This window comes from Protopterus annectens, chromosome 2.part1 (genome assembly GCF_019279795.1).
Source record: "Protopterus annectens isolate FY-2018-M chromosome 2.part1, PAN1.0, whole genome shotgun sequence".
NCBI classification, from domain to species: domain Eukaryota; kingdom Metazoa; phylum Chordata; order Ceratodontiformes; family Protopteridae; genus Protopterus; species Protopterus annectens.
In genome coordinates this window covers 566233163-566260469 of record NC_056729.1, presented here as the reverse complement: position 1 = coordinate 566260469, position 27307 = coordinate 566233163, and the positions used below count along the sequence as shown (strand labels likewise).

The following is a 27307-nucleotide window of genomic DNA, read 5'->3' as shown; positions in this document are numbered from 1 at the left end:
CTGTTATCAGTCTGCAGTATATGCCAAGTTATGCTTCCCTCGGCATGTTACCCCTGCACCTCTACAATGTATGGGCACGTCTAAGTGCAATAAATACAAGTGCTGTCATTGTACAGACGAATCCAGGTTTTTTTGACATCCAGTTACTTGTCACTTGTAGAGGATTAGGGCATCTGTCAAATGTAATACTAGACATGTGGTTTATCTTGCTCACTGCCAATACTGTTTTTATGTAGGAAAGACCAATAGGAGCTCGAAGGAAAGGATTAGGGACCACATGTATTGTATTAAGAAGGGGGCATGACTTCAGTGCTTTAGCCAAGCACGTCTTGTCTACAGGTCCTGAACACATTTTTTGTCTTTCAGGTACTGCATGTCACTAGTCCCAATTTAAGTGGGGGTGATACAGTAATTCGCACTAAGGTGGCTGAGTTAGAATGGATCTTGAGGCTGGGGTTGCATATGGCCATGGGGTTAAATGACAATATCCCAGTAAAGCCATTATCGAGAAAAACGCCTCAAGTGAATGGTTATCTATTAGGATAGAGTGTTATGTATAAACAGTCCCTTTCGTGAAATGTCTATTTTTGCATCAGTTTTATTGTTTAGACAATTAGAACCATGTATTGTGGTTTTTGTACCTAGTTTTAAAATAAGGGATTTTATCTGGGGGTTTGTACCTTTAATTTATGTGACTGGGAGAAGATTTGTGCTTATGTCTTCCATGTTGTTTGATTTTATTGGTGCACAAATTAACTTGAGTCATGCCATCTGTATAACAGTTCTAATGTGAGTTGCTGTAGTTGTCTGATGAAGTGGTAAGGTTATACCGTGAAAGCGCTTGCGTATCTCTGCATTAAAACCTTAGTATTTTATATATTTGTTGGCTGTTTGCAGTTTTACTATTAGCATTTTTTGTGCCTTGCACTTTGGGATAGTTTTTTTTTTTTTATACTGTGGTGGTGGTGCTGCGGTAGCGTTGTCGCCTCAGTTAGACGTTGCCCGTTCGATTCTCAGTTAGAGCGTCTTCTGTGTGGCGACATGCGTGAATGGGCGTTCCTTTGATGAAGGTTGTGCGTTAGGCCCAGCAAGCCAGCACGTAAAAATCTACTGCCAATCATTAGCAGACTGGAGTTCCGCTGTGGCGACCCCCAACTGGGAAAAGCCGAAACAAACAACACTTTTGGATAGTTTTTTGTTATTTTTGCTCTTGTTCAGTGTCCACTGACTGGCAATCTGGCAAGGAGGTTTTACACAGAGGTGAGAAACCCCCAAAAAGTACACACAATCGTCGTGCAAGTCACTGTTAGGGAGTTTGCCACTGCAAGAAGTGCAATGTTTAAATCACAAAGTCCCTTTTTTCTCAGACATATCCATACACACAAAAACAAATTACTGATAGAAAGTGAGAAGAGGAAGCAGAACTGGGATGATACCAATGATGGTATCAAACGATACCACAAGGGTAGAAGAGAGCTTCATCATTGATGGTATAAGAAATACCCAATGGGTAGAGCTAGACAGAGGGTAGAAAAACAAGGAGTTTAGGAAAAAAGGTTCAAAGATACACAAATATTTTTAAAATATGACACTTAGCTGGAGAGCTCAATGAAACGCTGCTATATGGCTTTGTGGCAAATGAGATCGGAGGTAACTGGGAGAAAAGCATTGTGGGTAGCAGCTTAGCGTGAGAGGTTTTGGTGTACGCGAGCTTGGTATTAGGCAGATTCTGTTCAGGGGGCTCGGAACTGAACTCTGTGATGAATGATAAGATCATCACATCTGTTCCGCTCTCACGGGATCAGAGGGAAACTCCCACCACAATGGGCTCCATCACGGACCTCGGATCACACCTACTCGGAACCAAGAGAAAAGGAGGATCTGATGCAACTCATCTCGAATCCCTCTGATCCAAGAAGGTCAAATTAGTGGTCACCACAACCATCCTCTGATCCGTGGGTCTCGAATCCAGAGCCTTGGATCTAGGGGTGGGCACCTATAGTGTCAGATTCGAAGACCTACAGTCCGATCCAGGGGTAGACTCTCTAGAGGATCTAGGACCCAAGGCTCTATGATCAGACACCGCACTGGGCTGAAGTCAGATCCAAGGACTTTGGATCAGACAGCTGGGGTCGTTTAGAAGGAATCTTTTCCTTCACCTCTGAAGGGACTGCCTTGGTCAGGTTATCAGTGACCAAGGGGCCCCATTTAACTAGGCCTTTAGTGAGCTATTTGTTTTTCTGTCAACCAGGGCTCTGGGGTTAAGGCAGAACAAATACTGCACTAAACCTCCAGATGGCCACCGCCATCCAAAATATAGAAACTCCTCATGTGAGTTGGAAAATGGCATTTTCCGACCACACAGAGCATCTCTTGCAACTCAAGGGTTTGTCCGAGATGGTTCAAACCCCAACACAGCCAAAGGAAAAGCCAAAGCAAGTCCAAAACACGTGCGAAGTCCAATTACAGTCCAAATCAATGAAAACACGAAAAAGAAAAAAAAAAACAATACTAATAAATCAGTAAGAGGGCTATTTAATAGAAGCTACAACACCCAAAGGAAAAAGGGCACCAATTGAACTAACTTCGAAACCAGGAGGGGGGAGGGAACGTGCAAAACAGCCAAACCATTAACTACCCAAAGGGAAGAGTTGAAGGAAAGGAAAATATCCCCAAGAGAGACAACTTAGACTCGGATTGCTCAACTCCTCGTGAGTAGTGTCTAGATCAAGTGGCAAACGAGATATGAAAGCACAGAGGGCAACAGAGCATCATGGGAGGGGAACAGATTGAGATGAGCTATTGTCAGAATATGCAGGCTCGGATCCGATACCAGATCCAAGATCCTAACGTGAGGAATGGCGACCAAGATAACATCAGATTAACAATATGATGTACTCGTCTAGATTGGACTGCTCTGAAGCGCAAACTCAAATCACAATGGCATGGGTCGTCAAGTGTTAACCGCACATAAATTAGTGTCTACCACTTTCTACTCAAATCTTCTAAACTCCTTCATGAGGTCCAAAAAGATCTTCATTTAAAGGCATTCAAAAGCTTTGCCCTGACATCTGCAAGGTACTGTTTCCACAGCCATGCTGGTCTTCCAAGCAAAAACCCAATGGCAGCTGCTCTAGAAACATTTGCAACATTACAAGTGCAATTAAAAGCATGTTTCAATTGGGCAGCAGTCTGACTCTGCCAGAGAAATGGTGTTCAGGTATCCTACATTTGAGTTACAGTTCTCAAAGACACATTTCAAAATACAGTCTTGAAATGTTAGAATGTGGGTTTGGCAATTAAAGGCCATAAAGGATAATGTGGAGTAAGTACACATCTCCTTTCTACATCTACAAGCCTACTTTCCTTACCTCTGGGTATGGCAGTGTTCCCAAGAGGATTTTGCTTCTTTTGTAGCCTCTGCAGATAAGTTTCAGGGCTGTACAAAAAAGTACAGTTGTGTACACTTACCATAAATGTAGATGTTAGAGTGTATTCACTGTTGCAGTCATTACATTTGGGTTATCAGCTTGCAGGTAAGCCCTCAGTCGGCCTGATAAACAAAGTCTTGGGTCCTGCGTCGGTTGCTTTCCCTTCTTACATGACGTCATGTTGTAGGGGGTAGAAAACCTGCAACAGATGCCATTACATCAGGTTTTCTTGCCCCAGATGTCAGTTGTCCCCCTAATGGGAAGCAATTAAATATAAAAGTACAAAGATATACCTCCAACAAAAAAGCAAATACAACAAAATGGCTTTTAAGCATAGTAAAGGAAAGTAGAGGTATAGCCAAAAGTAGTTAGGGGACTGGAGGGAGGGTAACCGGGACTGCAGCAGTGAATACACTTGAACATCTACATTTATGTTAAGTGTACACAACTGTACGATGTTCTTGGTGTTTCACTATTGCAGTCATTACATTTGGGTGGATTCCCAAAGCTATGGTTGGGACGAGGAATTTAGATAGCATTAGGGCCAGCTATAAGCACTGCAAGACTGCAGTGGCAAAGCCAGCTCTGGATTTAGAGAAAATTGGCAAGTGATGATGCTTGGTGAAAGTATGTACAGAACTCCAGGTAGCAGCTTCTAGGATGTCCCTGGTAGAGACGCCTCTAAGAAAGGCTGTAGAGGTAGATGCAGCCCTGGTGGAGTGAGGTCTGATCCCCTGGGGGATGGGTTTTCCATGGTGCTTATAGCAGAAATGAATGCAACGGCTTATCCATTTAGAAATGGTTTGCTTTGAAATAGCCTTTCCATCTGCCTAGCAGCAAATGCCAGCAGCAGTTCAGATTTCCTTTGAGGTTTAGTCCTGTCCAAGTAGAATCTAAGTTGTCTGTGCACACCTAAGGAATGCAGTATCCATTCCCCTTTATTATATGGATTGGGAAAGAAGGTTGGCAAATGAATGGACTGATTAAGAGCCACACTGGATACCACCTTGGGCATGAAGGATGGATTGGTTCTGAGGGACTGTCCACATGAAAAGATGATGAAAGGCTCCACTGACATAAGGGCCTGTAATTCAGATACCCTTCTAGCTGAAGTGATTGCTAAAAGGAAAGCTGTTTTCCAAGAAAGAAATTTTAAGTCTGCAGTAGCAGCTGGCTCGAAAGGAGATGGGAGTGAGTTTCTCCAAGACAAAGTTATGGTCCCAGGCTGGGGTTCAGGCTCTCCTGGGTGGTCTAAAACTTTTGGCCCCTCTGAGGAACTGCTAGAGCAGTGGATGAGAGAAGAGGGGGGGTTCTGTGTTATGAGCTGAAATGGCTGAGGTGTGGATTTTAATGGAGGAAAAAGACAGGCCCTTGTGAAGCATCTCAGTTAAGTATTGTAAAATCAGAGGTAAATTGGGAGCTGCTGTGCTCATCCCTTGAGATTGGTACCAAGCACAGAATCTCTTCCATTTTTCAGCATAAGATTTTAGAGTACTAGGCCTCCTTGCCTCAAAATGATAACCATCACAGGTTTGTTGAGGGATGGTAAAGGAGAGATTAACCCAGCCAGGCTGCAAGGTTCAGTGTTAGCTGAGGGTGCAGAATCTGGTTCTCCTGCTAAGACAGCAGAGGAGTCTGAGGCAGGTGCCATGGAGATAACCATGAAACACTGTGCAGGAGGGGGTACCAGTGTTGACGCGGCCAGTCTGGAGCAATCAAAATCATCCTTGGTTTGTCCCGTTTGATTTTTAGTAGTACTTTGGAGAGAAGAGGCAGAGGGGGAAAGGCATAGACTGATAGGTTTTTCCAGCTGAAGGACAGGGCATCCACTTTCCAGGCTCATTTATGGGGAGTCCTGGTGCAAAATTTGTCCAATTGCTAGTTTTGGGGAGAGGCAAACAGGTCTATACCTGGGCTCCCCCATTTGCTTGTCAACATGTTGAAAATCCTTGGTTCCAGTTTCCACTCGTGTGGGTCCATGAGGTTTCTGCTTACTCCGTCTGCCAGTGCATTTAATTTTCCTAGCAGGAATTGAGCTTGTAGGTAAACTTGGTAGGTCAAGGCTGTGTTCCACAATGCTATGGCTAGTCTGCAGATGGGGTAAGAATGTGTACCTCCCTGCTTGATGTACCACATAAGTGTTGTCCATCTTTACCATTAGGTTTCCTGGAAGAATGTGGTCCTTGAAGGCTGTCGAGCATTCTGTACAGCTAACATTTCTTTTTGAATGATATGCAGATGCATTTGATTTGGGTTCCATTTGCCCGGAATGCACTTCCCTGCCGGTTGAGCATCCCATGCATAGTCTGATACGTCTGTTAGGGTTTGGGCAGCAGGGGTGTGGTGTGAAAGGTAATCCCTTTTGATGGCAGGCCTCTGCCCACCACAGAAATTCTAGACATAGGCAAGGTATGACGGGAATCATTGCTTCTAGGTCTTGAGAATGTTGACACCCATAGGCTTTTTAGATATCACTGTAGTTTTCTCATCTGCAGTCTTGCATATGGAATTAGTTTTTGTGGCCACTTGTTTGAAGTCTGTTGCCAAATGAATTTCTTTCTCTGGCGTGAGGTAAGCCATTTGGGAAGTTGTACTCAAGCTTGCTCCCAAGAATATAATTTGTTGACAAGGTAACAGGTGCAATTTAATTTCATTTATGGTGTACCCCTGACAAGTTAGAACCCTTTGTACAAAGGCCAGATTATTCAAAAGTATGTTCTGGCTTTCTGCCTGAATTAGTCCAGGTATGGGATTATTTGAATATTTCTTTGCCTGCAAAATGCAATAACTGGAGCTAGGCACTTTGTGAATACCCTGGGTGCAGTAGATAAGCTAAAGGAAAATGCAGAGTGTGTAGTCTGCTTTGAAGCGTAGCTATCTCCTGAAAGATTCCCCGACTGGGATGTGCAGGTATGCTTCTTTTAAATCTAGTGTTGCCAACCAGGCATCTTTGCCTAGCATAGGAAGTAATTGAGGAGTCAGCATCTTGAATTTTGAAATCTCCAAAAAAGGTGTTTAGAGTAGACAGGTCCAAGGTAAGACGCCATGAATGGTCTTTTCTGGGTACGAGGAAAAGTCTCGAGTAGAAACCTTGTCCCTTTTCCTCTTCTGGTACCAGTTGAATAGCCTCCATGCTTGAGAGAAAGTACTTCTCCACTGATTTGGGGGTAGGTCTGGCCACCCGCTTGGTGCTGGCAACATGTGGAAGTGAAATCTGTATCCGTGGGACACTATTTAAAAAGTACAGTTGTGTACACTTACTTAAATGTGGATGTTAGAATATATTCACTGTTGCAGTCATTACATTTGGGTAATCTGCTGGCAGATTGCCCTCAGTCGGGCCTGAATAACAAAGTCTTGGGTCCTGCGTCAGTTGCGGTCTCTTTTTCCATGACGTCAGGTCGTCAGGGGTATAAAACATGCAGCAAATGCCATTTTATTCAGTTTTTCTTGCCCCAGATGTCAGGTGCCCCCCAAATGGGGAGCAAAAAAAAAAATTATATACATATATATATATATATATATATATATATATATATATATATATATACACACACACATATATATATATATATATATATATATATATATAAATAAACAGTAAATATATGAATGCACTTTTAGAAATAAACTACCTTTGACTAAAAGCAAATACACCACAAAGGCTTTTGACTATAGTGAAGGAAAGAAAAGGTATAGAATGGGGGATGGCAGGTGGATAACATGGACTGCAACAGTGAATACACTTGAACATTTACATTTATGGTAAGTGTACACAACTGTACTATGTTCTTAGTGTTTCACTGTTGCAGTCATTACATATGGGTAGAATCCCAAAGCTATGGATGGGAGGATGGAACTAAACAGCATTAGGAGCGGCTACAAGGCCCTGCAGGACTGCAGTGGCAAAGCCTGCCCTGGATTTAGAGAAGAAAGGTAATTGATAATGCTTTGTGAAGGTATGAACAGAGCTCCAAGTAGCAGTTTCTAGAATGTCTTTGGTTGGGACCCCTCTGAGAAAAGCTGCTCAAGTAGAGGCAGCCCTGGTGGAATGGTATCTGATCCCCTTGGGAACAGGTTTAGCATGGTGCAAATAGCAGAAACGAATGCAGTGGCTTATCCATTTAGAAATAGTCTGCTTTGATATAGCCTTCCCCTCTGATCCTGCAGCAAATACTACCAGTAGTTGCTCAGACTTTTAGAGATTTAGTCCTGTTTAAGTAGAACCTTAGATGTTTGTGTACATCCAATGAATGCAGAATCCGCTCCCCCTTGTTCTGCACATTTGGGTAAAATGTTGGCAGGTGAATGGTCTGGTTAAGAGCCACATTGGATACCACCTTAGGTATAAAAGGATTGGTCCTGAGGGCCACCCTGTCCGGGTAAAATATAATGAAAGCCTCCACTGCCATGACAGCCTGTAGTTCTGAAACCCTTCTTGCTGAAGTGACTGCCAAAAGAAAAGCTGTTTTCCAAGATAGAAATTTTATATCCGCAGTAGCTGTTGGTTCAAAAGGAGGCAGGGTGAGGTTTTCCAGCACAGAATTGAGGTCCCATGCTGGAGTTGGTGCTCTCCTGGGGGCCTTAAGTTTTTGGCCCCTCTAAGACACTGCTTAAGTAATGGATGAAAAAAAGAGGGGAGGCTCTGTGTTGTAATGAGCCGAGATGGCAGAGGCATGGACTTTTATTGAAGAAAAAGATAGGCCCTTGTGAAGCATCTCAGTTAAGTACTGTAAAATCTGAGGAATGTTGGGCTTTGAGTCCATTCCTTGTGCTTTGTTCCAAGCACAGAATCTCTTCCGCTTATCAGCATAAGATTTTCTAGTACTAGGCCTTCTGGCTTCCAAAATAACATCCATCACAGATTTACTGAGAGGTGTGGTTTGAATAATTAGTTGATTAGCCATGCTGCGAGATTCAGAGTTTGGAGTAGAGTGTGCAGAATTTGATAGTTCTGCTGAAACAGCAGATGAGGTATTTGAGGCAAGAACCATGGTGGAAGGTGCGACATATTCCTTAGAAGCAGGTACCAGTGCTGGCGAGGTCAGTCCGGATCAATTAGGATCATATTTGCTTTTTCCTGTCTGACTTAGTAAGACCTCTGAGAGCAGAGGCAGAGGGAAAGGCATAGACAGATAGGTTTTTCCAGCTGAAGGATAGGGCATCCACTTTCCATGCTTTTTTGTGATGAGTTCTTGTGCAGAATTTGTCCAACTGATAATTTTTGGGAAGAGGCAAATAGATGTCTGGGCTCCCCCACTTCAGTGTTAACATGCTGAAGATTTGTGGATCAAGTTTCCATTTGTGCGGGTCTATAAGATTTCTTCTTGGGTCGTCTGCCAGAGTATTTTGCTTTCCTGGCAGGAATTGAGCTTGAAGATGTATTTGGTAAGTCAAGGCTGTGCTCCACAAGGCCATAGCTAGTCTGCAAAGGGGGGAGGAATGTGTACTCCCCTGCTTGTTTATGTACCACAACTGTGGTATCAGTAGTTGTCCTGGATGAAGCAAGTCTTTGAAGGCTGTCAGAGCATTCTGAACAGCTAGCATTTCTTTCTGGTTGATATGCAGATGCATTCAGGGCAAATGGAGCCCAAACCAAATGCATCTCCCTGCCAGGTGGGCCCCCCCAAGCATAGTCTGATGCATCTGTAGTTAGGGTTTGGGTGGCAGGGGGTAGAGTGAAGGACAGTCCCTTGTTTTGGTGACATGTCTCTGCCCACCAAAGAAACTCCTGTTGTAGGCAGGGAATGAGAAGAATCATTGTGACTATGTTGACTCCACAAACTTTTTAGGTACCATTGAAGTTCTCATATGCAGTCTTGCACATGGAATGAATAGAATGCAGGATGCCATGACCCCAAAGCCTGCAGAATTTGTCTTGTAGATAACTGGGGTTTTGTTGCCATTTGGTTGAAGTAGGTTGTCAGTTGCCATTGTCTGGTGTGAAGTAAGCCATCTGGGCAGTTATATTCAAGCTTGCACCCAGGAATGTAATTATTTGAGAGGGTACCAGTTGCGATTTCTTTTCGTTTGTGTACCCTAGGCATGCTAGAAGCCTTTTTACAAACGCCAGATGTTGGAGTGTCCTTGTCCTCTGCTTGAATGAGAATTGTCCAGATGAGGATAAATTTGAATGTTAATTTGTCTGCAGAATGCAATTACTGGTGCCAGGCACTTTGTAAGACCCTGAGTACAGCAGATAAGCCAAAGGGCAGTGCAGAGAATTGGTAATGCAAAAAACCTGCTTTGAAGAAGAGGTATCTTCTGCACGACTCCCTTATTGGGATATGCAGGTATGCCTCTAAAGTCTAGAGTTATTAACCAAGCATTCTTGCCTAGCATAGGCAGTAGCTGTTGTAAAGTCAGCATTTTGAATGCTGGAATGTCCAAGAATGTTTTCAGAATCGATAAGTCCAGTATTGGACGCCATGAGTTGTCTTTTCTGGGTACCAGGAAAATTCTTGAATAAAAACCTTGTTCTTTTTCCTTTTCTGGTACAGGTTGAATAGCCCCCATATCCATGAGGGACATGACTTGTTTCCAGGCCTCTGCCCACTGGTTTGGTGGCAAATCCAGCCATCCATTTGGAATTGGCAAAGTATGGAAATGAAATCTGTACCCCTGGGAGACTATGTTTAATACCCACTTGTCCTGGGTAATGAACTGCGAATTTTGAGCATGAAGTCCTAGTTTCCCCCCCAAGGGGGCTGTCAAAAGATAAGTGCTTGGAAATGGTACTGGAAAGTCATTGAAACTGCTTACTGTAGGGTTGTGCTTTTTTTCCTCCAGATTTGGAGGTGGAGGCACCCCATTGCTTTGACCTGTAAGAACACGGATTGTTATATGGAGCCTTTTGAGCACCTGGGTTTGCCCTGAGTGGCTCTGTTGGACACAGGAAAGGACCAATTTTTAGTAGGCCAGTGCCTACTGTGCCCTGCACTTGCAAGAAATCTTTTTACAGTTTGCATTGATTTAGCTTTATCTTCCATTTTCTTTAAAACCTCTTTTGCCTTATCAGAGTATCATGCTGCAAACGGGCATCTAGCAATTTAGCTTTAAGATCAGGTAGATTTTGCTCCTTGAGCCAGGCATGCCTTCTAATCACAGATCCAGTAACGGCGGCCCTACAAGAGGCATCCAAGTAATCAAAACCACATGGCAAAGTATGCTTTCCAACCTGTTCTGCTGAATGCAATAAATCCTGTAACTATTTTCCACACAATCAGAAATAAACATTTTCTGTTTCATTAAGTCCATAACATGCTGTTGATATTTAAGCATATGAAACTGACACTTTAAAGCCCCGATTGCCAAGGTTGCAGACGTATAAACCTTCTTACCCCATCTATCCAGCACCCTGGAATCTATCAGAAGGGGGGGATAGGATTTTTGGTTGTAGAAGCCTTAACACCCTTGGGACCCTGAGAAATAGTTTCAGGATCAGCAGCAGGATTTTTGAAAGGAATTTGTGGGAGTCAGGAACCCTGTAATATCTGTCTGGCTTACTAGGAGCTGGGGGGCAGGGAATCAGGAGCCATGCTTGATTCAGAGAACACATTAATAATGTCTAATGCAGGAGGTATTGCCAAAGGCCTATGCTGAGGAAGAAGGAAATCCCTAAGCCTCTTGATTCAGAGAAGTCCCGACTCTCCCAGTGAAAATGTTCCCTTAAAGTATGCAAAGTCTCTCCAAAAGAGTAATCCTCAGGAGGAGATGCAGATGGGATGGATTCCTCTGCATCAGAATCCTCATAAGGTAGAATAGAAAATTCTTGATCAGAAGAGGAATCAGAAGAAATTAAAACCTGATCTGAAGATCCATAGTCGGTGACTTGCCTAGGCCTCTTAGCAGGTGGGGGGTTGGGAACCCCTGACCAAGGTAATTAAATCCTCAGCCATTTTGATCATTTGTTTTTTAGGCATAGGGGCCTGAGCACGTGGCTCAAGCATCTTTTTTTTAGACAAGTTTTTGACCTTGTTTTTGCTGTGTCTGTTTAATATAGAAATGTTGAGGCCTGAAAACACCCTTAGAAGCCGGTGCCTGCTCAGCGGCTCAGGACCCATCCAAGGGAGAGACATCCGCGGGCTCAATACTCTGAGAATGTAACGGCATACCGGACTCCAAATGGGTCTCTGTAGAGGCCTGCGACTCAAAAGTAGCGGGTATCAGGTGCATCACTGAGTACCGGCGTCTGGCTTAGGATAAGTTTCGTTGTCTATTTTGGACCTAGACTGTCTTTTTCCTTGTGCTTTTTGTGAACTCCAGTAGTCTGATTGCTAACAGACATTTCAGGATAGTTAAATCTTGAACCAAAATATTTAGAAGCAAAAATATACAGACTCTTAATAGTGCATTGGTTAAATCTAGCACAAAACAGGGCCAAGGCAAGGAATACAGTACAAATGAAAATCCTTAGGAGGTATTTGCTTCCCACAAGTAATGCAATTATTAACTTTTACTGACATCAGTAAGGAGCAAGAAAAAGTTTCCCCAACAGGGTACTTGGCTTTAGTTTGAAGACTTCGGTTCTGAAACTAGAGTATGAAAATTTCAGGAGTCGGCCGACCGGCACTTGCAAACTGCTTCTGCTATGGGCATCGTACGGCAAGAAAGACCGAATAAAATGACGTCGGCTGCATGTTTTATATGTTATATAATTTTATGCAATTAAATTTACTGACATCAGTAAGGAGTAAGAAAAAGTTTCTCCAAAGGGGTACTTAGCTTTAGTTGAAGACTTTGGTTCTGAAACTCAAACGAAAATTTCAGGAGTCGGCTGACGGGCACTTGCGAACTGCTTCTGGCACCACACGGCAAGAAAGACTGGTGTAATGGCGCCTGCTGCATGTTTTATACCCCTGACATCATGGAAGAAGGGACAGCAACCGACGCAAGACCCAAGACTTTGTTAATCAGGCCGACTGAGAACTACCTGTAAAGCAGACAACCCAAATGTAATGACTGCAACAGTGAAACACGAAGAACATCCAGGACTGCAACTGTGAATACACTCAAACATCTACATTTACGGTAAGTGTATACAACTGTACTATGCACTTCGTGTTTCACAGTTAGTCATCACACTTGGGTTGATTCCCAAAGCTGAGGTTGGTTGGAGGCAGTCAAGATGACTGGGGGATGGCTAGGATGCCCTGCAAGACTGTGGTTGCAAAGCCTGACCTGAATGTGGAGAAGATGGACAGGTGGTAATGCTTGAAGACATTAACAGAAGTCCATGTTGCAGCCTCCAGGATGTCCCTGGTCGGGTACCCCCTCTGAGAAAAGCTGCAGAGGTGGAGGTTGTCCTGGTGGAATGCATTCTGACCCCTTTAGGAGGTAGTTTCCCATGGTGTTTGTAGCAGAAATGGATGCAGTGTGCTATCCATTTAGAGACTGTTTTGATATGACCTTGCCCTCTGCACCTGCTGCAAAGTTGACTAGAAACTGGTCAGTTTTCCTAAAAGATTTAATCCGATCCAGGTAGAATCTGAGCTGTCTGTGCACATCTAGAGAATGCAAATTCCTTTCTCCCTTGTTTTTGTGTTAGGGAAAAACGTGGGCAAATGAATTTACTGGTTGAGAGCCACACTGGACACCACTTTAGGCATGAAAGTTGGGTTAGTCCTGAGGGAGACCCTGTCAGCATGGAAAATGATGAAGGGCTCTACAGCCATGAGAGCTTGTAGCTCTGAAACTCTTCTAGCTGCAGTGATGGCCAGAAGCAAGGCTGTTTTCAAAGAGGAATCTTAACTCTGCTGAAGCTGCAGGATTAAAAGGGGGTGGTGGTAGTGCGAGCTTTTCCAACACAAAGTTAAAGTCCCAAGCTGCGGTAGGAGCTCTTCTAGGAGGCCTTAAAATTGTTAGCCCCTCTTAAGAATGGTTTGAGAAGGAGAGAGAAGAGAGGTGGCTCTGTACTGTAATGAGCAGAGATGGCAGAAGCATGAATTAACAGAAGAGAAGGAAAGCCCCCTCTGTAGTAGGTCTGCAAGGTAATCCAGGATGAGTGGTAGGGAGGTCTGTGCTGTTTCAGCTCCTTTAGCCTGAATCCAGGTGCAATACCTTTTCCACTTGTCAGCATAGGCTTTCCTAGTGCTGGGGTGTCTGGCCTCATGTACAACATCCAGGACTTGTTTGCTTAGGCTGGCAGCTGGAGGAGAGGTCAGGGAATAAGCCAGGCTGCCAGGTTCAGGGTCTGCAATTGTGGATGCATGAATCCATGGTGGCAAGGGTGACAGGCTGCACAGCAGTGAGTGTTGGCCTGGCCAGTCTGAGGCAGTCAAGATTGCCCTTGTTTTTTCATCCCTTATTCTGAGCAGTACCAGTGAAATTAGAGTAGAGGGGGAAATGCATAGAGGGGGAAATGCATAGAGGGGGAAATGCATAGAGGGGGAAATGCATAGAGGGGGAAATGCATAGAGGGGGAAATGCATAGAGGGGGAAATGCATAGAGGAAATGCATAGAGGAAATGCATAGAGGGGGAAATGCATAGAGGGGGAAATGCATAGAGGGGGAAATGCATAGAGGGGGAAATGCATAGAGGGGAAATGCATAGAGGGGGAAATGCATAGAGGGGGAAATGCATAGAGAGGTTTACCCACTGGAAGGATAGAGCATCCACTTTCCAGGCCTTGCTGTGAGGTTCCTAGGTGCAGAATTTGCTGAGCTGGCAATTGTTGTGGGAGGCAAAGAGGTCCATCTTCCGAGTGCCCCACTTCTGGGATACAAGGGTGAAGGTTCTGTGGTCTAGCAGGTTCCTGCTTACTTTGTCTGCCAGTGAGTTTTGTGAACCTAGCAGGAATTGTGCTAGCAGGTGAATTTGCATGGCTGAAGCTGTGTACCAAAGGGTCATGGCAAGCCTGCAGAAAGGAAGCACAGTTGTGTACACTTACCATAAATGCAGATGTTCGTGTTTCACTGTTGCAACCACATTTGGGTTATCTGCCTGCACGTAGCCCTCAGCCGGCCTGAATACCAGAGTCTTCGGATTTCTGCGTCGGAAGCTGTCGCTTCTTCCATGATGTCAGGGCTATAAAACATGAAGCAGACGCCATTACATCAGTCTTTCTTGCCGTGCAGTGCACAAAGCAGAAGCATTTTACAAGTGCCGGTCAGCAGACTCCTGAATTTTTTGTTTTCGAGTTTCAGACCCAAAGTCTTCAAAAAAGATAAGTACCCCATTGGGGATCCTTTTTTCTTGCTCTAACCGATAGACAAAATTAACAATTATGTTGTCTGTGGAAAGCAAATGGCTTAGAGATTTTCATTCTTAATGAGTCACCTGTTTAGGCCCAGATCGTGCTGGACAGCTAGTAACTTTTTGGTTGATGTGCAGCTGTATTTGATTTCAGCTCCAATGGCACTGAATGCACTTGCCAGCCAGGTGTGCACCCCATCCATAATCCGATGTTTCTGGTTAGGGTCTGGGCAGCATGGGGTTGTGAGAAGGGAAGACACTTGTGGTTGCATGCTGCTGCCCACCAAAGAAAATCTTTCCTAAGATGGGGTATTATAGGCATGACAGTTTCAAGGTCCTGAGAGTGTTGACACCAAAGGCTTTTTAGGTACAACTGTAGTTTCCACATATGCAGTCTGGCACATGGAATGAGCAGAATGCAAGAAGCCATGAGCCCTAGAGCTTGCAGGAATTCCCTTGCAGATAACTGGGTTCTGGTGGCTAGTGGAGAGAAGTAGCCTGCTTGTTTTTCTGGAGTAAGGAATGCCATCTGGGAGGCTGTGTCCAGGTTTGCCTCCAAGAATACAATTTGAGGGGACTAGTTTGGATTTTTTTTTTGTTTACAGTATACCCCCCAGGGAGGTCAGTACGTCTTTTACAAAGGTCAAGTACTGTAACAAGTTTTTCTGGTCTGCCTGATTCTAGTCGTTTAAGTAGGGGTAAATTTGAATATTCTTTTGTCTGCAAAAAAACAATGGCTGGAGCCAAGCATTTTGTGAAAACTCTGGGAGCAGTGGATAAGCCAAAGGGAAGTACAGAGAACTGAAAGTGCATAGATCCGGCCCTGAAACGTAGCTATTTAATGCAAGAATCCCTGATTGGGATGTGAAGATAGGTCTCTTAGGTCTAGGGTTGCTAACCAAATATCCTTGGAACACACAGGAATAAGCTGCCGGAGAGTGAGCATTTTGAATTTTATCACCAGGACGATGTTTAGAATTGATAGATTGAGGAATGGGTGCCAGTTGCCCTCTTCTCTGGGTAGCAAGAAAACTCTGGAATAGAAACCATGGCCTATCTGATCTGCAGGAACAGGCCGTATTGCCCTCATGGAGAGGACGGAATTTACCTGTTTTTTGGCCACTGCCCACTGGTTTGGAGCAAGATCTGGGAACCTTTTTGGAGTTGGCAGTGTGTGGAAATAATTTGTATCCCCGGGACTCTGTTGAGAACCCATCGGTTGTTGGTAGTATAGGCTGTTTTTTGAAGGGGAAGAGTTTTCCTCCTAGGGGCACAAGCAGGTGGGCAGAGGTAAGGGGTGGGGGTGTGAAGTCATTGCGAGTTCTTTCTATTAGAGGGTGGCTTAGCACTCCCTGTTTTTGAAGTGGGAGAACTCCATTGCTAAGATCTCTGCATTCCCTGGGACTGCTGTCTGTGGGGGGGGGGGGTCTGCTTCCCCTAGGTCTTGTCTGAGCTGGCCTGGGGGGGAGGGGGGCGGAAAGGACTAGTTTGGAGGGGCAATGCCTACTGAACCTCAGAGGCCGGACCTGTAAGTCTGTCTGCGTAGGTTTAGCTTTTTCTTACATCTTTAAGACCTCTTCTGCCATAGTGCCAAACAAATTGTTTTTGTTCAATGGTGCGTCCAATAGTTTAGATCTGACATGGTCTGGCAAGGTCTGTTCCTTAAACCAAGCATGCCTTCTAAGTACAGAAAGTACAGTTGTGTACCTACCATAAATGTAGATGTTAGTGTATTCACTGTCACAGTCATTACACTTGGGTTATCCTGCTGGCAGGCTACCCGCAGTTGGCCTGAATTCCAAAGTCCTGGTCCAGCATCAGTTGCTGTCGCCTCTTCCCTGATGTCAGTGCACCAGGGGTATAAAAGATGCAGCAGATGCCATTTTCTTCAGTTTTTCTTGCCCCAGATATCAGGTGCCCCCAAAAGGGTAGGCTAAAAATTCTGTTCATAAAAAAGCATGTACTGATATAAACATTACCTTAATCTACAAGCAAATACACCACATAGGTTGTATAGAATAGAGAAGTACAGATAAGTCCCAGCAAAGAAAAGGGGGAGGGTAACCTGGACTGCAACAGTAAATACACTCGAACACCTACATTTATGATAGGTACACAACTGTACTATGTTCGTGTTTCACTGTTGCAGTCATTACACTCGGGTTGAATCCCAAAGCTGAGGTTGGGTGGCTGGGCCTAGATAAAATTAGGAGTGGCTATGAGGCCCTGCAGAACTGCAGTGGCAAAGCCTGCTCTGGATTTAGAGTAAAGAGGTAAGTGGTAGTGCTTCGTAAAAGTGTGCATTGAAGTCCAAGTTGCAGCCTCCAAAATGTCCTTGGTTGGTACTCCTCTGAGGAAGGCTGCTGAAGTGGCTGCTGCTCTGGCTGAATGTGGCCAAATTTGCCATGTTGTAAATAGCAGAAACGAATGCGGTGGCCTATCCATTTTGAAATAGTCTGCTTTGAAATAGCTTTTCCTTGCGATCCTGCAGCATATGCCACTAAGAGTTACTCAGTCTTTCTAAAGGCTTTAGTTTTGTCCAAGTAGAAGCGTAGCTGTCAGTGTATGTCCAAAAAATGCAGAAGTCTCTCCCCCTTATTCTGTGAGTTTGGATAAAAGGTAGGCAAGTTAATGGTTTGGTTACACTACCCTAGGCATAAATGTTGGGTTTGTCCTTAGAGAAACCCTGTCCGGATGGAAAATAATAAAAGGTCCCACAACCATTAGTGCCTGTAACTCTGAGACTCTACTTGCTGAGGTTATTGCTAGGAGCAGAGCTGTTTTCCATAAGCATTTTACCTCAGCTGTATTGGCTGGCTCAAAACGAGGCAGTGTGAGCTTTTCCAAGACAAAATTGAGGTCCCATGCAGGTGTTGGAGCTCTCCTTGGAGATCTTATGTTTTTGGCCCCTCTGAAGTACTGCCATAGCAGTAGATGTGAAAAAATAGATGGATCCATATTGTAATGAGCTGAAATGGCAGAGGCATGGATCTTAATTGATGAGGATAGGCCTTTGTCCAGCATCTCAGTTAGGTATTGCAAAATCTGAGGAATATTTGGTACAAGCGTGTCCATTCCTTGTGCCTGGTTCCAAGCACAGAATCTCTTCCATTTTTCTGTATAAGATTTTCTGGTGCTGAGCCTCCTGGCCTCCAAAATAATATCCATAACTGCTTCAGAGAGAAGTGTGTTCTGAATGGTTACATTCAGCCATGCAGCCACATTTAGGGTTCGGAGTTGGCTGTGCAGGATCTGATTGTTTTGTTGGGTCAGCAAATGAGGAATTTGGGGTAATGTCCAGGCTGGGCCTTGAGACAAGCTCTTTAGGATTGGGTACCAGTGCTTGCGTGGCCATGATTTTTGGCTTCTCTTGTCTGACCTTTAGGAGTACCTTGGGGAGGAAAGGCAGTGGAGGAAAGGCATATACCATAAGGTTTTTCCAGCTGAATGACAGGGAATCCACTTTCCATGCTTGTTTGTGATAAGTCCTTGTGCAGAATCTCTGTAGTTGGCAGTTGTGTGGGGAGGGAAATAGATCTATGTCTAGGCATTACCATTTCCTTATGCTGAAGATTTGTGGGTCTAGTTTCCACTCGCGAGGATCCTTGAGATTTCTGCTTAGTTCATCTGCCAGGAATTGTGCTTGCGGGTGTACTTGATAAGTCAACGCTGTGTTCCACAAAGTCATGGCTTGTCTGCAGAGGAGTAGGAATGTGTGCCTCCCTGCTTGTTTATGTACCACATAACTGTAGTACTGTCAGTCTTTACCAGCAGTTGTCCCGGATGAAGTAGATCCTTGAAGGCTGTGTCAGGGCATTCTGAACAGCTAGCATCTCTTCTTGATTGATATGAAGATGCATTTGGCTTGCTGGCCATGCTCCCTGAACACATTTTCCTGCCATGTGGGCCCCCCAGGCATAATCTGATGCATCTGTTAGTGTCTGCCTGGCCGTGGGTAGAGTGAATGGCTGTCCTTTGCTGTGGTGACAGGCCTGCCCATCGAAACTCCTGTTGCAGGCAGGGAATGAGGGTAATTAATGTTTCCAGGCTGTGGCAATGTTGAGTCCAAACACTTTTTATATACCACTGTAGTTTCCTCATACGCAGTCTTGCATATGGAATCAGTAGAATGCAGGATGCCATGAAGCCCAAAGCCTGCAGAATTTTTCTTGCAGATAACTGGGTCTTTGTTGCCAACATTTAGAAGTAATTAGTCAGTTGCCTTTGTCTGGCGTGAGATATTCCATCTGGGCAGTTTATTTAAGCTTGCACCCAGGAATATTATCTCTTGAGAGGGTACTAGTTTTGATTTTTCATTAACCGTGTACCCTAGGCAAATTAGTAATCTTTTTACAAACGCCAGATGCCTCAGTAGAATGTCTTTGATTGCTGCTTGAATAACGCAATCGTCCAAGTAAGGGTATATTTGAATTCCCCTTTGTCTGCAGAAAGCAATTACTGGTGCCAGGCATTTTGTGAAGACCCTGGGTGCAGGAGAGAAGCCAAAGGGCAGTGCAGAGAACTGGTAGTGCATTGATTCAGCTATGAATCTGAGGTATCGTCTGCAAGATTGTCTGATTGGGACATGCAGGTATGCCTCTTTTAGGTCCAAATTTGCAAGCTAAGCCTTCTTGCCAAGCATGGGCAGAAGCTGCTGTAGAGTCAACATTTTGAATTTTGGAACGTCCAGAAAAGTGTTTAGAATAGACAGATCCAGTAATGGTCTCCAGGCTTTGTCCTTTCTGGGTACCAGGAATAGTCTTGAGTAAAATCCTTGTCCCTGCTCTTGCTGTGGTACTCGCTGAATGGCCTTCATGTCCATGAGGGATGCAACTTGCTTTTGTGCCTCTGCCCACTGACTTTGTGGCAGGTGTGGCATACCTTTTGCCTTTGGCAGGGTGTGAAAGTAGAATCTGTAGCCCTGGGACACTATATTCAAGACCCATTTGTCCTGGGTGATTATATGCCAATTTTGTGAAAAAGTGATAGTTTTCCTCCTAAGGGGGCTGCCAAAAAATAAGTGCTTGGTATTGGCAGAGGAAAGTCATTGTGACTGTTTTCTATATGGCTGTGATTTGTCTTCTCTGCTTTTGGAGGTAGAAGCACCCCATTGTTTAGGCCAGTATAAGCCTTGGTGCTGGGATCTGCCTCTGTGGCCTGCCTGACACTGGAAAGGACCAACTCTTTGAAGGCCAGTTCCTGCTAAATCTGGGTGGTTGTACCTGTAAGAAATCCTTAACTGTCTGCATAGATTACGCTTAATCCTCCATTTTCTTCAACACCTCTTCTGCCTTAATACCAAAGTATCATGCTGTAAAGGAGCATCCAATAATTTTGCTTTAACATGATCAGGCAGATTTTGTTCCTTTAACCAAGCATGCCTTCTAATGACAGTACCCGTAACAGCGTCCGTGCAAGAGGCCTCCAGTGAATTAAAACCACATTGCAAAGTATGCTTTCCCACTTGTTCAGCAATAAATCATGCATTCCTTGTTATCTGGACATTCATAATTTGTCAACATTTTCTGTTTTAGCAGTGACATTAAATATTGCTGGTATTTAAGCATAGGAAACTGACAATTTAAAGCCCTTACAGCCAAGGTAGCAGAAGTGTAAACTTTTTAACCCCAACTGTCCAGTGCCCTAGAATCGCTATCAGAGGGGACAGGGTTTTTCACAGTGGAAGCCTTGACCCCTTTGGGAACCTGAGATATAGTTTCTGGGTCAGCAGCAGAGTTTTTAATATAGAAATTTGTGGGAATCGGGAACCCTGAAGTATCTGTCTGGCTTACGATGCCTGCTCAGCAGCTCTGGACCCATCTGAAGAAAGTTTGTGTCCAATACCTTCAGTATCCAGAGGCCTAGTCGGCTCCACGTGGGAGTCGGAAGCAGCCTGTGGCTATGAGGTAGCAGGTGTCAGGGGCTGCGAAAGTGCCTCACTGAGAACCGGCAACTGGCCTAGCGGAGGCCTAGTCCGTTTTGGACCTCTGATGCCTGTCCTTTTCCTTGCGCTTTTTATAAACTACGGTCGTCAGCTGCTACGACGGCATTATATAATTAAATCTTCAGCCAAAGTAATGAAAGGCAAAATCGTACCAATGCTTAGTGCGTTGGTTAAATCTAGCACAAAACCGACAGCTAGCAACGTTGTGGTCAGGGCCTAGGCAAGGAATACAGTAAGAATGAAAATCCTTACGAGGTATTTTGCTTCCCACAAGAAATACAAATGTTAACCATGTCTGACATCGGTCTGGAGCAAGAAAAAAAGTTACCCCAACGGGGTACTTAGCTTTAATGAAGACTTCGGATCTGAAATCCGGTTTTGAAAATATTAGGAGTTGGCCAACCGGCACTTGCGAACTGCTTTTGCTTCGGGCACCGTGCGGCAAGAAAGACTGAAGAAAATGGTATCGGCTGCATCTTATATACCCCTGGTGCACTGACGTCAGGGAAGAGGCGACAGCAACAGACGTCAGACCAGGACTTTGGAATTCAGGCCGACTGCGGGTAGCCTGCCAGAAGGATAACCCAAGTGTAATGACTGCAATAGCGAAACACGAACATCCTGTGACTGCTGCCCTGCAAGATGCTTCTAGGGTGTCGGTCAAATTGCAAAGTGCGTTTAGTACCTTGGCTTGCAGAATGCATAAGTTCCTGTACTTTTTATTTTCTGCATAAGCAGGAAAGATAGATATTTTTTCCTTGAGGAGTTCTATGGTATGTTGCTGGTATTTAAACATGTGGAACTGAATTTAATGTTCTAATGGCAAGAGTTGCAAAGGTGTATACTTTTTTACTCCATCTGTCTAAAGCTCAGGAATCCCTGTCCAAGGGAATGCGATTCTTAGCTGTGGTTGCTTTTATTCCTTTAGGTCCTTGAGAGAGTACCTCTGGGTAAGCAGTAGGATTTTTGAAAAGAAATTTGTGAGAGTCAGGGACTAATACCGGTCAGGTTTCCTGGGAACTGGAGGAAGGGTGTCAGGAGTCAACTTGGATTCGAGAAATACATCATCCACAACATACAAAACAGGAGGAATAGCTGAAGGTCTGTGCTGTGGTAAGTCTAAGAAATCCCAGAGGTTTTTTTTTTTGACCGAGGATAGTCCTGACATTTCCACTGGAAAAAAGTATGTAGGGTTTCACCAAATGAAAACTTCCCTGGAGGAGAAGGAATGGATTCCTCTGCATCTGAATCCTCGTAAGCAGATAGGGGTTGCTTGTCTTCATATTCAGAAACCTCAGTCATCGGATTCCTGGTCAGATAAAACTGCTGGGGACAAGTCTCATTTAGAAGGGGTAGGCTGGCTTCCCTAATGAGCATAAGGTATTCCGCCATTTTAAGCATTTGAGATTGAGGCATGGAAGCAGGTGCCCGAGCTTGGGTCGGTTTTTTAGGCATAGTTCGTACTCTGGGCCTTAGAAACCCGGTAGTTTTAAAAAGAATTGAAGATGCGGAAAGTAGTCTGTCGAGTATAGGTAGTGTCAAGTACTTCCTCAGAAGCCACTGCCTGCTCAGTAGCTCTGGATCCATCCAAAGTAGAGACATCAGGATCTGTAGTCGATGAGGCATACTGGACTCTAAACGTCTCAGTAGTGGCCTGCGAATTCACAGAAGTGGACATCAGGGGCTGCAAAAGCACCTCACTGTGGACCAGCAAACTGGCGACTAGCTTAATGGAAGCATCGTCAGCAGTTTTGGACCTGTGCAGTCAAAGCTTTTTCGGAAGATCAGTAGTCAGACAGCTTACCAAAACCATTTTGGAATAAGGAAATAGAGAGCAAAAATATTTAGCTACTGTAAGGGCCCAATGACATAGTTCTGGCGTTGAACAAACCACAAAAGCGACAGCGAGGGACGTTGTGGTCTGGGCCTAAACAGGTGATGCAGTAAGAATGGAAGTCTTAGTGTGGTATTTGCATTCCACAGGCAAGACAATTGTTAACTTTTTCCGACATAAGTTAGAGCAAGAAAAAAGGATCCCCAATGGGGTACTTAGCTTTAGAAGACTTCAACTTCAATTCGGAGATGAAACTAAGGTAGAGGTTTGACTGGCACTCGTGCAAACTGCTTCTGCTTTGGGGTCCTCCGCAAGAAAGACTGATGTAATGGCATCAGCTGCCTGATTTCATACCAATGACAACCTGACGTCAGTCCTGGAGCAAAAGCAACCGATGTAGAAATACTAAGCCTCTGGTATTCGGGCCGACTGAGGGCTACCCCTGGCAGGATAACCCAAGTGTGAAGACTGCAAAAGTGAAACACTAAGATTAGCAGCACTGTCCAAGGCCAAAAATACAGCTTCTATGGGACCTAACAATATCCCTGGTTGTGTTCTACATGAACTAGAGAGTGAACTGGCACCTCACCTGTGTGCCCTGTTCAATCACAGCCTCACCTCAGGCTTTGTCCCTACCTAATGGCACACTGCTACAGTCATCCTTCTTCACAAAGGAGCAGCGACTACAGACCCTGGGAACTATCACGCCATTAGCCTGACAAGTCCAATATGCAAAGCTATGGAACACATCAACATGGACCTAATAAACAAGGATATAGGGAATCTCCAAACTCTGGATACTACAGTTTGGTTCTCTGAAGTGAAGATCATGCCTGCTCAACTTGATGGACTTTTCTGAGTCACCAGAGCTGTGGATAAAGGCAAGGTGGTTCATACAGCCTACCTTGATCTGGCCAACGCCTTTGATACCATTCCCAACTCAGGAATCCTAGAAAACTCACTAAACTAGGCATCAACCCCTATATATCACTAGGTGGGTTGCAAACTGGCTCACAGATAGAACCCACAGTGTGAAAGCAGCTGACTCGGAGTCAGACTGCCGAACAGTCACGAGTGGAGTCCCACAGGTATTGGTCCTGGGTCCTCGCCCGTTTGCTATCTACTTCTCAGAAGTACAGGCCAATGCCAAGGGGACTGGCTGATATAGTTTGCAGAGGAATGCAAGTTGGGAGCCATTACTAACTTGCCCAATGATGTTGACATCCTACAGAAAGGCCTCAGAGACCGACTGGTGTCAGAACCATGGCCTTAAGCTCAATGCCAAAAAAATCTGTCATTTCCTTTGGGGGAAAAAGTTTCCACAATGATGGTAGTCCACTGAACACAGAAGACGTTATAAGAGATCTGGGAACACAGACTAACAGCAACCTCTCGACCACAACATTGCCACTGTGGTCAGAAAGTTCTATGTGGCACATCTCATTACTAAGGGCTTTGCATCCAGGAAGAAAGAGGTCATTTGTCTCCTCTACTCTTCCCTCACCAGACCAGAGTACAATGCCCCAATTTGGCATATACTTCACTAGACACCTGCAACAACTGGAGAGGCCGCAAAAGTACCTCACAAAGAGGATCCAAGGGCTTAAAACACTTGCCTTATATGGACAGACTACTCCAACTATTCTGTCTTACATCGCCTTAGAGGAGATCTCTGCTGGACTTACAAAGCCAGGTCTGACCCAGCTCTGTTTGACATGCTACATCTAAAAAAATCCCAATCCTGCCACACCACACACTCCAAAGTCCTCAACCTCATTATCACAATCAACAGAACGTGCTGGAGGGGCAGGTTCATAGACTGCCCATGCTATGGAACAGACTACCCATACATGTCAAGCAGAGCACCTCACTGGCCCTCTTAAAGAGAAATCTTGATGAGTGGATGGAAAATGGAAAATTCACCCCAGGGATCACACCATTGGCTCTTCTCAACAGAGGCAATGGGAACTAAGGTCTGGTGGCACGATGCCAGGATAATCCTATGGGCTGGGCTTGTAAAGGCTACAGGGCCATTAGCTAGTTCACACCTATGAACCTATAGAAAGTCCATTCTCAGTGCTGGAGACTGCAAATCAGGCTCCTGGTACATAGTATTAAAAACAAGTAATAAATCACCCTGAATAGGAAGCAGTGCTATTTTGAATTATTTTTTTAGCAGGGGGTGGTCATAACCCAGCAGATCTATAGTCTTTTCGATAAACAAGGCCTCGGACGGTTGCTATTTTCAATAAAATGGCTCATAACAGCAAGGGTATCAAAAGTTAGGCCCCCTCAGGGGTACAATCTGGGGCTAGTGCCTACTTGCTGTCTGAACCACATCCTAATTGTAAAGTATTTATGATTTATAGTTTAGATAAAGCTCCTCTTCAGAAGGCTTAGTCAGACATGCCCTCCTCCAATACAGTAGAAATATCTTTAGGCCTTTCAAACAGAAAACGGACCTAGTCTGGTCATATGCCACCCTTGCAGAAGGTTCAAAAAACCTTACTCTAGGGGCATCTAGACTTGAGGTAGCCAAGGGAAGGGACATTCGAAGAAACAGCCGCAAGGTACCAAAATAAACCAGTAAATCAGTCCAAAGTACCTCAAGACCAAGAATAAGCTGGAGTTCTTGTAAAATCACTTTAATACAGAAACATGAATGCACACATTAAAAATCAGCGTTTTCGTTTGAATCAAATGAGATAAAGCACGAGCTGAAGGGAACTGGCAGCTGCTGAGAGTCAAGTGACAGAAGGGACACACAAATAGAGCCTTCAATATTCAGAATGACTTCTGGATCGCATCTGCAGCTCTGACTGCTGGATGGAAGATTTCCCTAGTCTTTAAACAATTCGCAAACTCATTTTCCAAGTCTGGAAAATAATTTCCTTACGATAAGTCAATAAGATGTAAGGTCAGTTACAAAGTGCTCTGGTCAACAGATACGACAGCCTCCCCACTGACATCAGAAATAAGTGACTAGACAGATGCCAAGAAGTTGGACCAGGTAAAGTGTCACTTTACAAGATGTCCTCAAACCAAAGGGCAGACAACTATTTCTTTACTCAAATGAGCTACAACCAATTCTCCTCTGACCTTAATCTTAAGCTTGAATCCCTGGCAGAGGTCATGCAAAGTAATATCTTATGTACCTAAGCAACAGATACTGTCTTTAGTCTCTTTACTGGCACACTTTCAGCAGCATCCTCAAAAATCTGCTAAGTGACACAGCCCAAGAGGTGCATATGTAAAGTCTCCTAAAACTCTAGATCAAGTACAACAGTTGAAGACCAAGCCAGATTTAGGAAAAATGCTTTCCGTGCTGATACTTATCTGGTTACTCTTTTCACTTACAACTTGGACTGACAAACTGAATTATACCTGATGTGACAATCAAGAACAAAATGGATGGGGGAAAAAAAACAAAATAAAAGCCAACTTGCATCAATGTTTACACCTGGAGGTAAAGGAAGGTGATGCAAGATCAATGCAGAAAGGGAATTTGCTCAAACTCTGGCCAGACCACCACACTCAGCCTGCAGCACAGATCCCTGAAGTTATGACAGAGTAGTTACCAGATAATCCTTAACTTATTTTTCTCTGCCACTGATTACCAAGGCCTTTAGTGCGCAGAATTTAATGAAAAAAAACTTAATTCATCTTGGCCTCATAACATATGGCAGACACTTTCTTCAGTTCTCTGCTCAAGTCACCCTCCGACAATTTTACTCCAAGACTTTCACAGAGATTGCTGGAGTTAAAAAAAAAAAAAAAAAAAAAAAAAAAAAAATATATACATATTTTTTCCAAGGAGCTGCTGCACAAATAATTTAAAACAGAGCTGAGAATATACTGAAATGCACAGTCAAGTACTCATTTATGAGCAGGGAAGGTTTGCTTTTACCCATATAAATGAAGAAAATTAAGAACTCCATTACAAAGCTCAAAGTACCATAACTTATCTTACTAACTTCCCTAAAGTATATTGGTCACTCAAAAATTAACTGCTCCTATAAGAAATGTATGTGCTTCAGGAATTTTTTTGTTTTGTTTTTTTTTTTATGTTAAGGACAACTCTGAATTCATGACAAACTATTTGCCTAATCTATATTAAAGAAAATTGTCATGAAAAGCTTAGCAGCAATTTACATTTAAAAAAAAAAAAACAATTGACCCTGCTTTGAGAGAATGTCAAGGTTAGTTGCACAGAAACGAGAGTAGGTAAATACAGGAATGAAAAAACCCTTCATATTTTATGCAGATACATTACGGAGAAACAAACTGCACTGCAGTAAAAGAACAAAGACACTGAAAAACAAAGCCCAAAAGCACTGCAGCTACTCTGGAGCAAATGCTAAAAGGCAGATTAAAAATTCTGATTTCAATGCACTAGTCAAAACACTTTTCCAGTTTCAAATGAAACTTAAGTTGTAACTTTATGCTGTACACCAAATAAAATGGACGTGACATTAAGCAGTACAAAACATAAGGGGTGACAGAAAAAAGTAAAGTGAACAAATTACCTGAAATGGCCTCAAGCTATTTCCTGAAAGAAATCCTCTCTCTCGATCAACCAAGTACTCCACAGGACTAAAGGATCCTAAACCAGCTTTGTCAACTAAGCATTTATAAATCTGAAAAACAAACCATTTGTTATGGCAATGTTGTATATAAAAAAGCAATTAACCAAAACTATTCAAGCACACAAATCTGTAACAGTTTTCTTGCTGATGCATTTTATACTGTGTACACATATATACATTACTCATGTTACATAAATACACGTACATATATACAAACAAATCTACACATTCTACAAAAATTACACAGACGTGTGTATATATACATACATATATATATATATATATATATATATATATATATATATACATATACTACA

General features: G+C 43.8%; 1 protein-coding gene across 1 annotated transcript in view; it reads right to left on the bottom strand.

The window, feature by feature from the left end:
- KDM3A (lysine demethylase 3A) overlaps positions 1-27307 on the bottom strand; it is a 2231127-nt gene that overhangs the window by 1943540 nt on the left and 260280 nt on the right. Inside the window, exon 3 of the mRNA XM_044063465.1 lies at positions 26931-27041. Within this exon, the coding sequence (XP_043919400.1) occupies positions 26931-27041 (111 nt within the window). The remainder of the gene's footprint in view (positions 1-26930; positions 27042-27307) is intronic.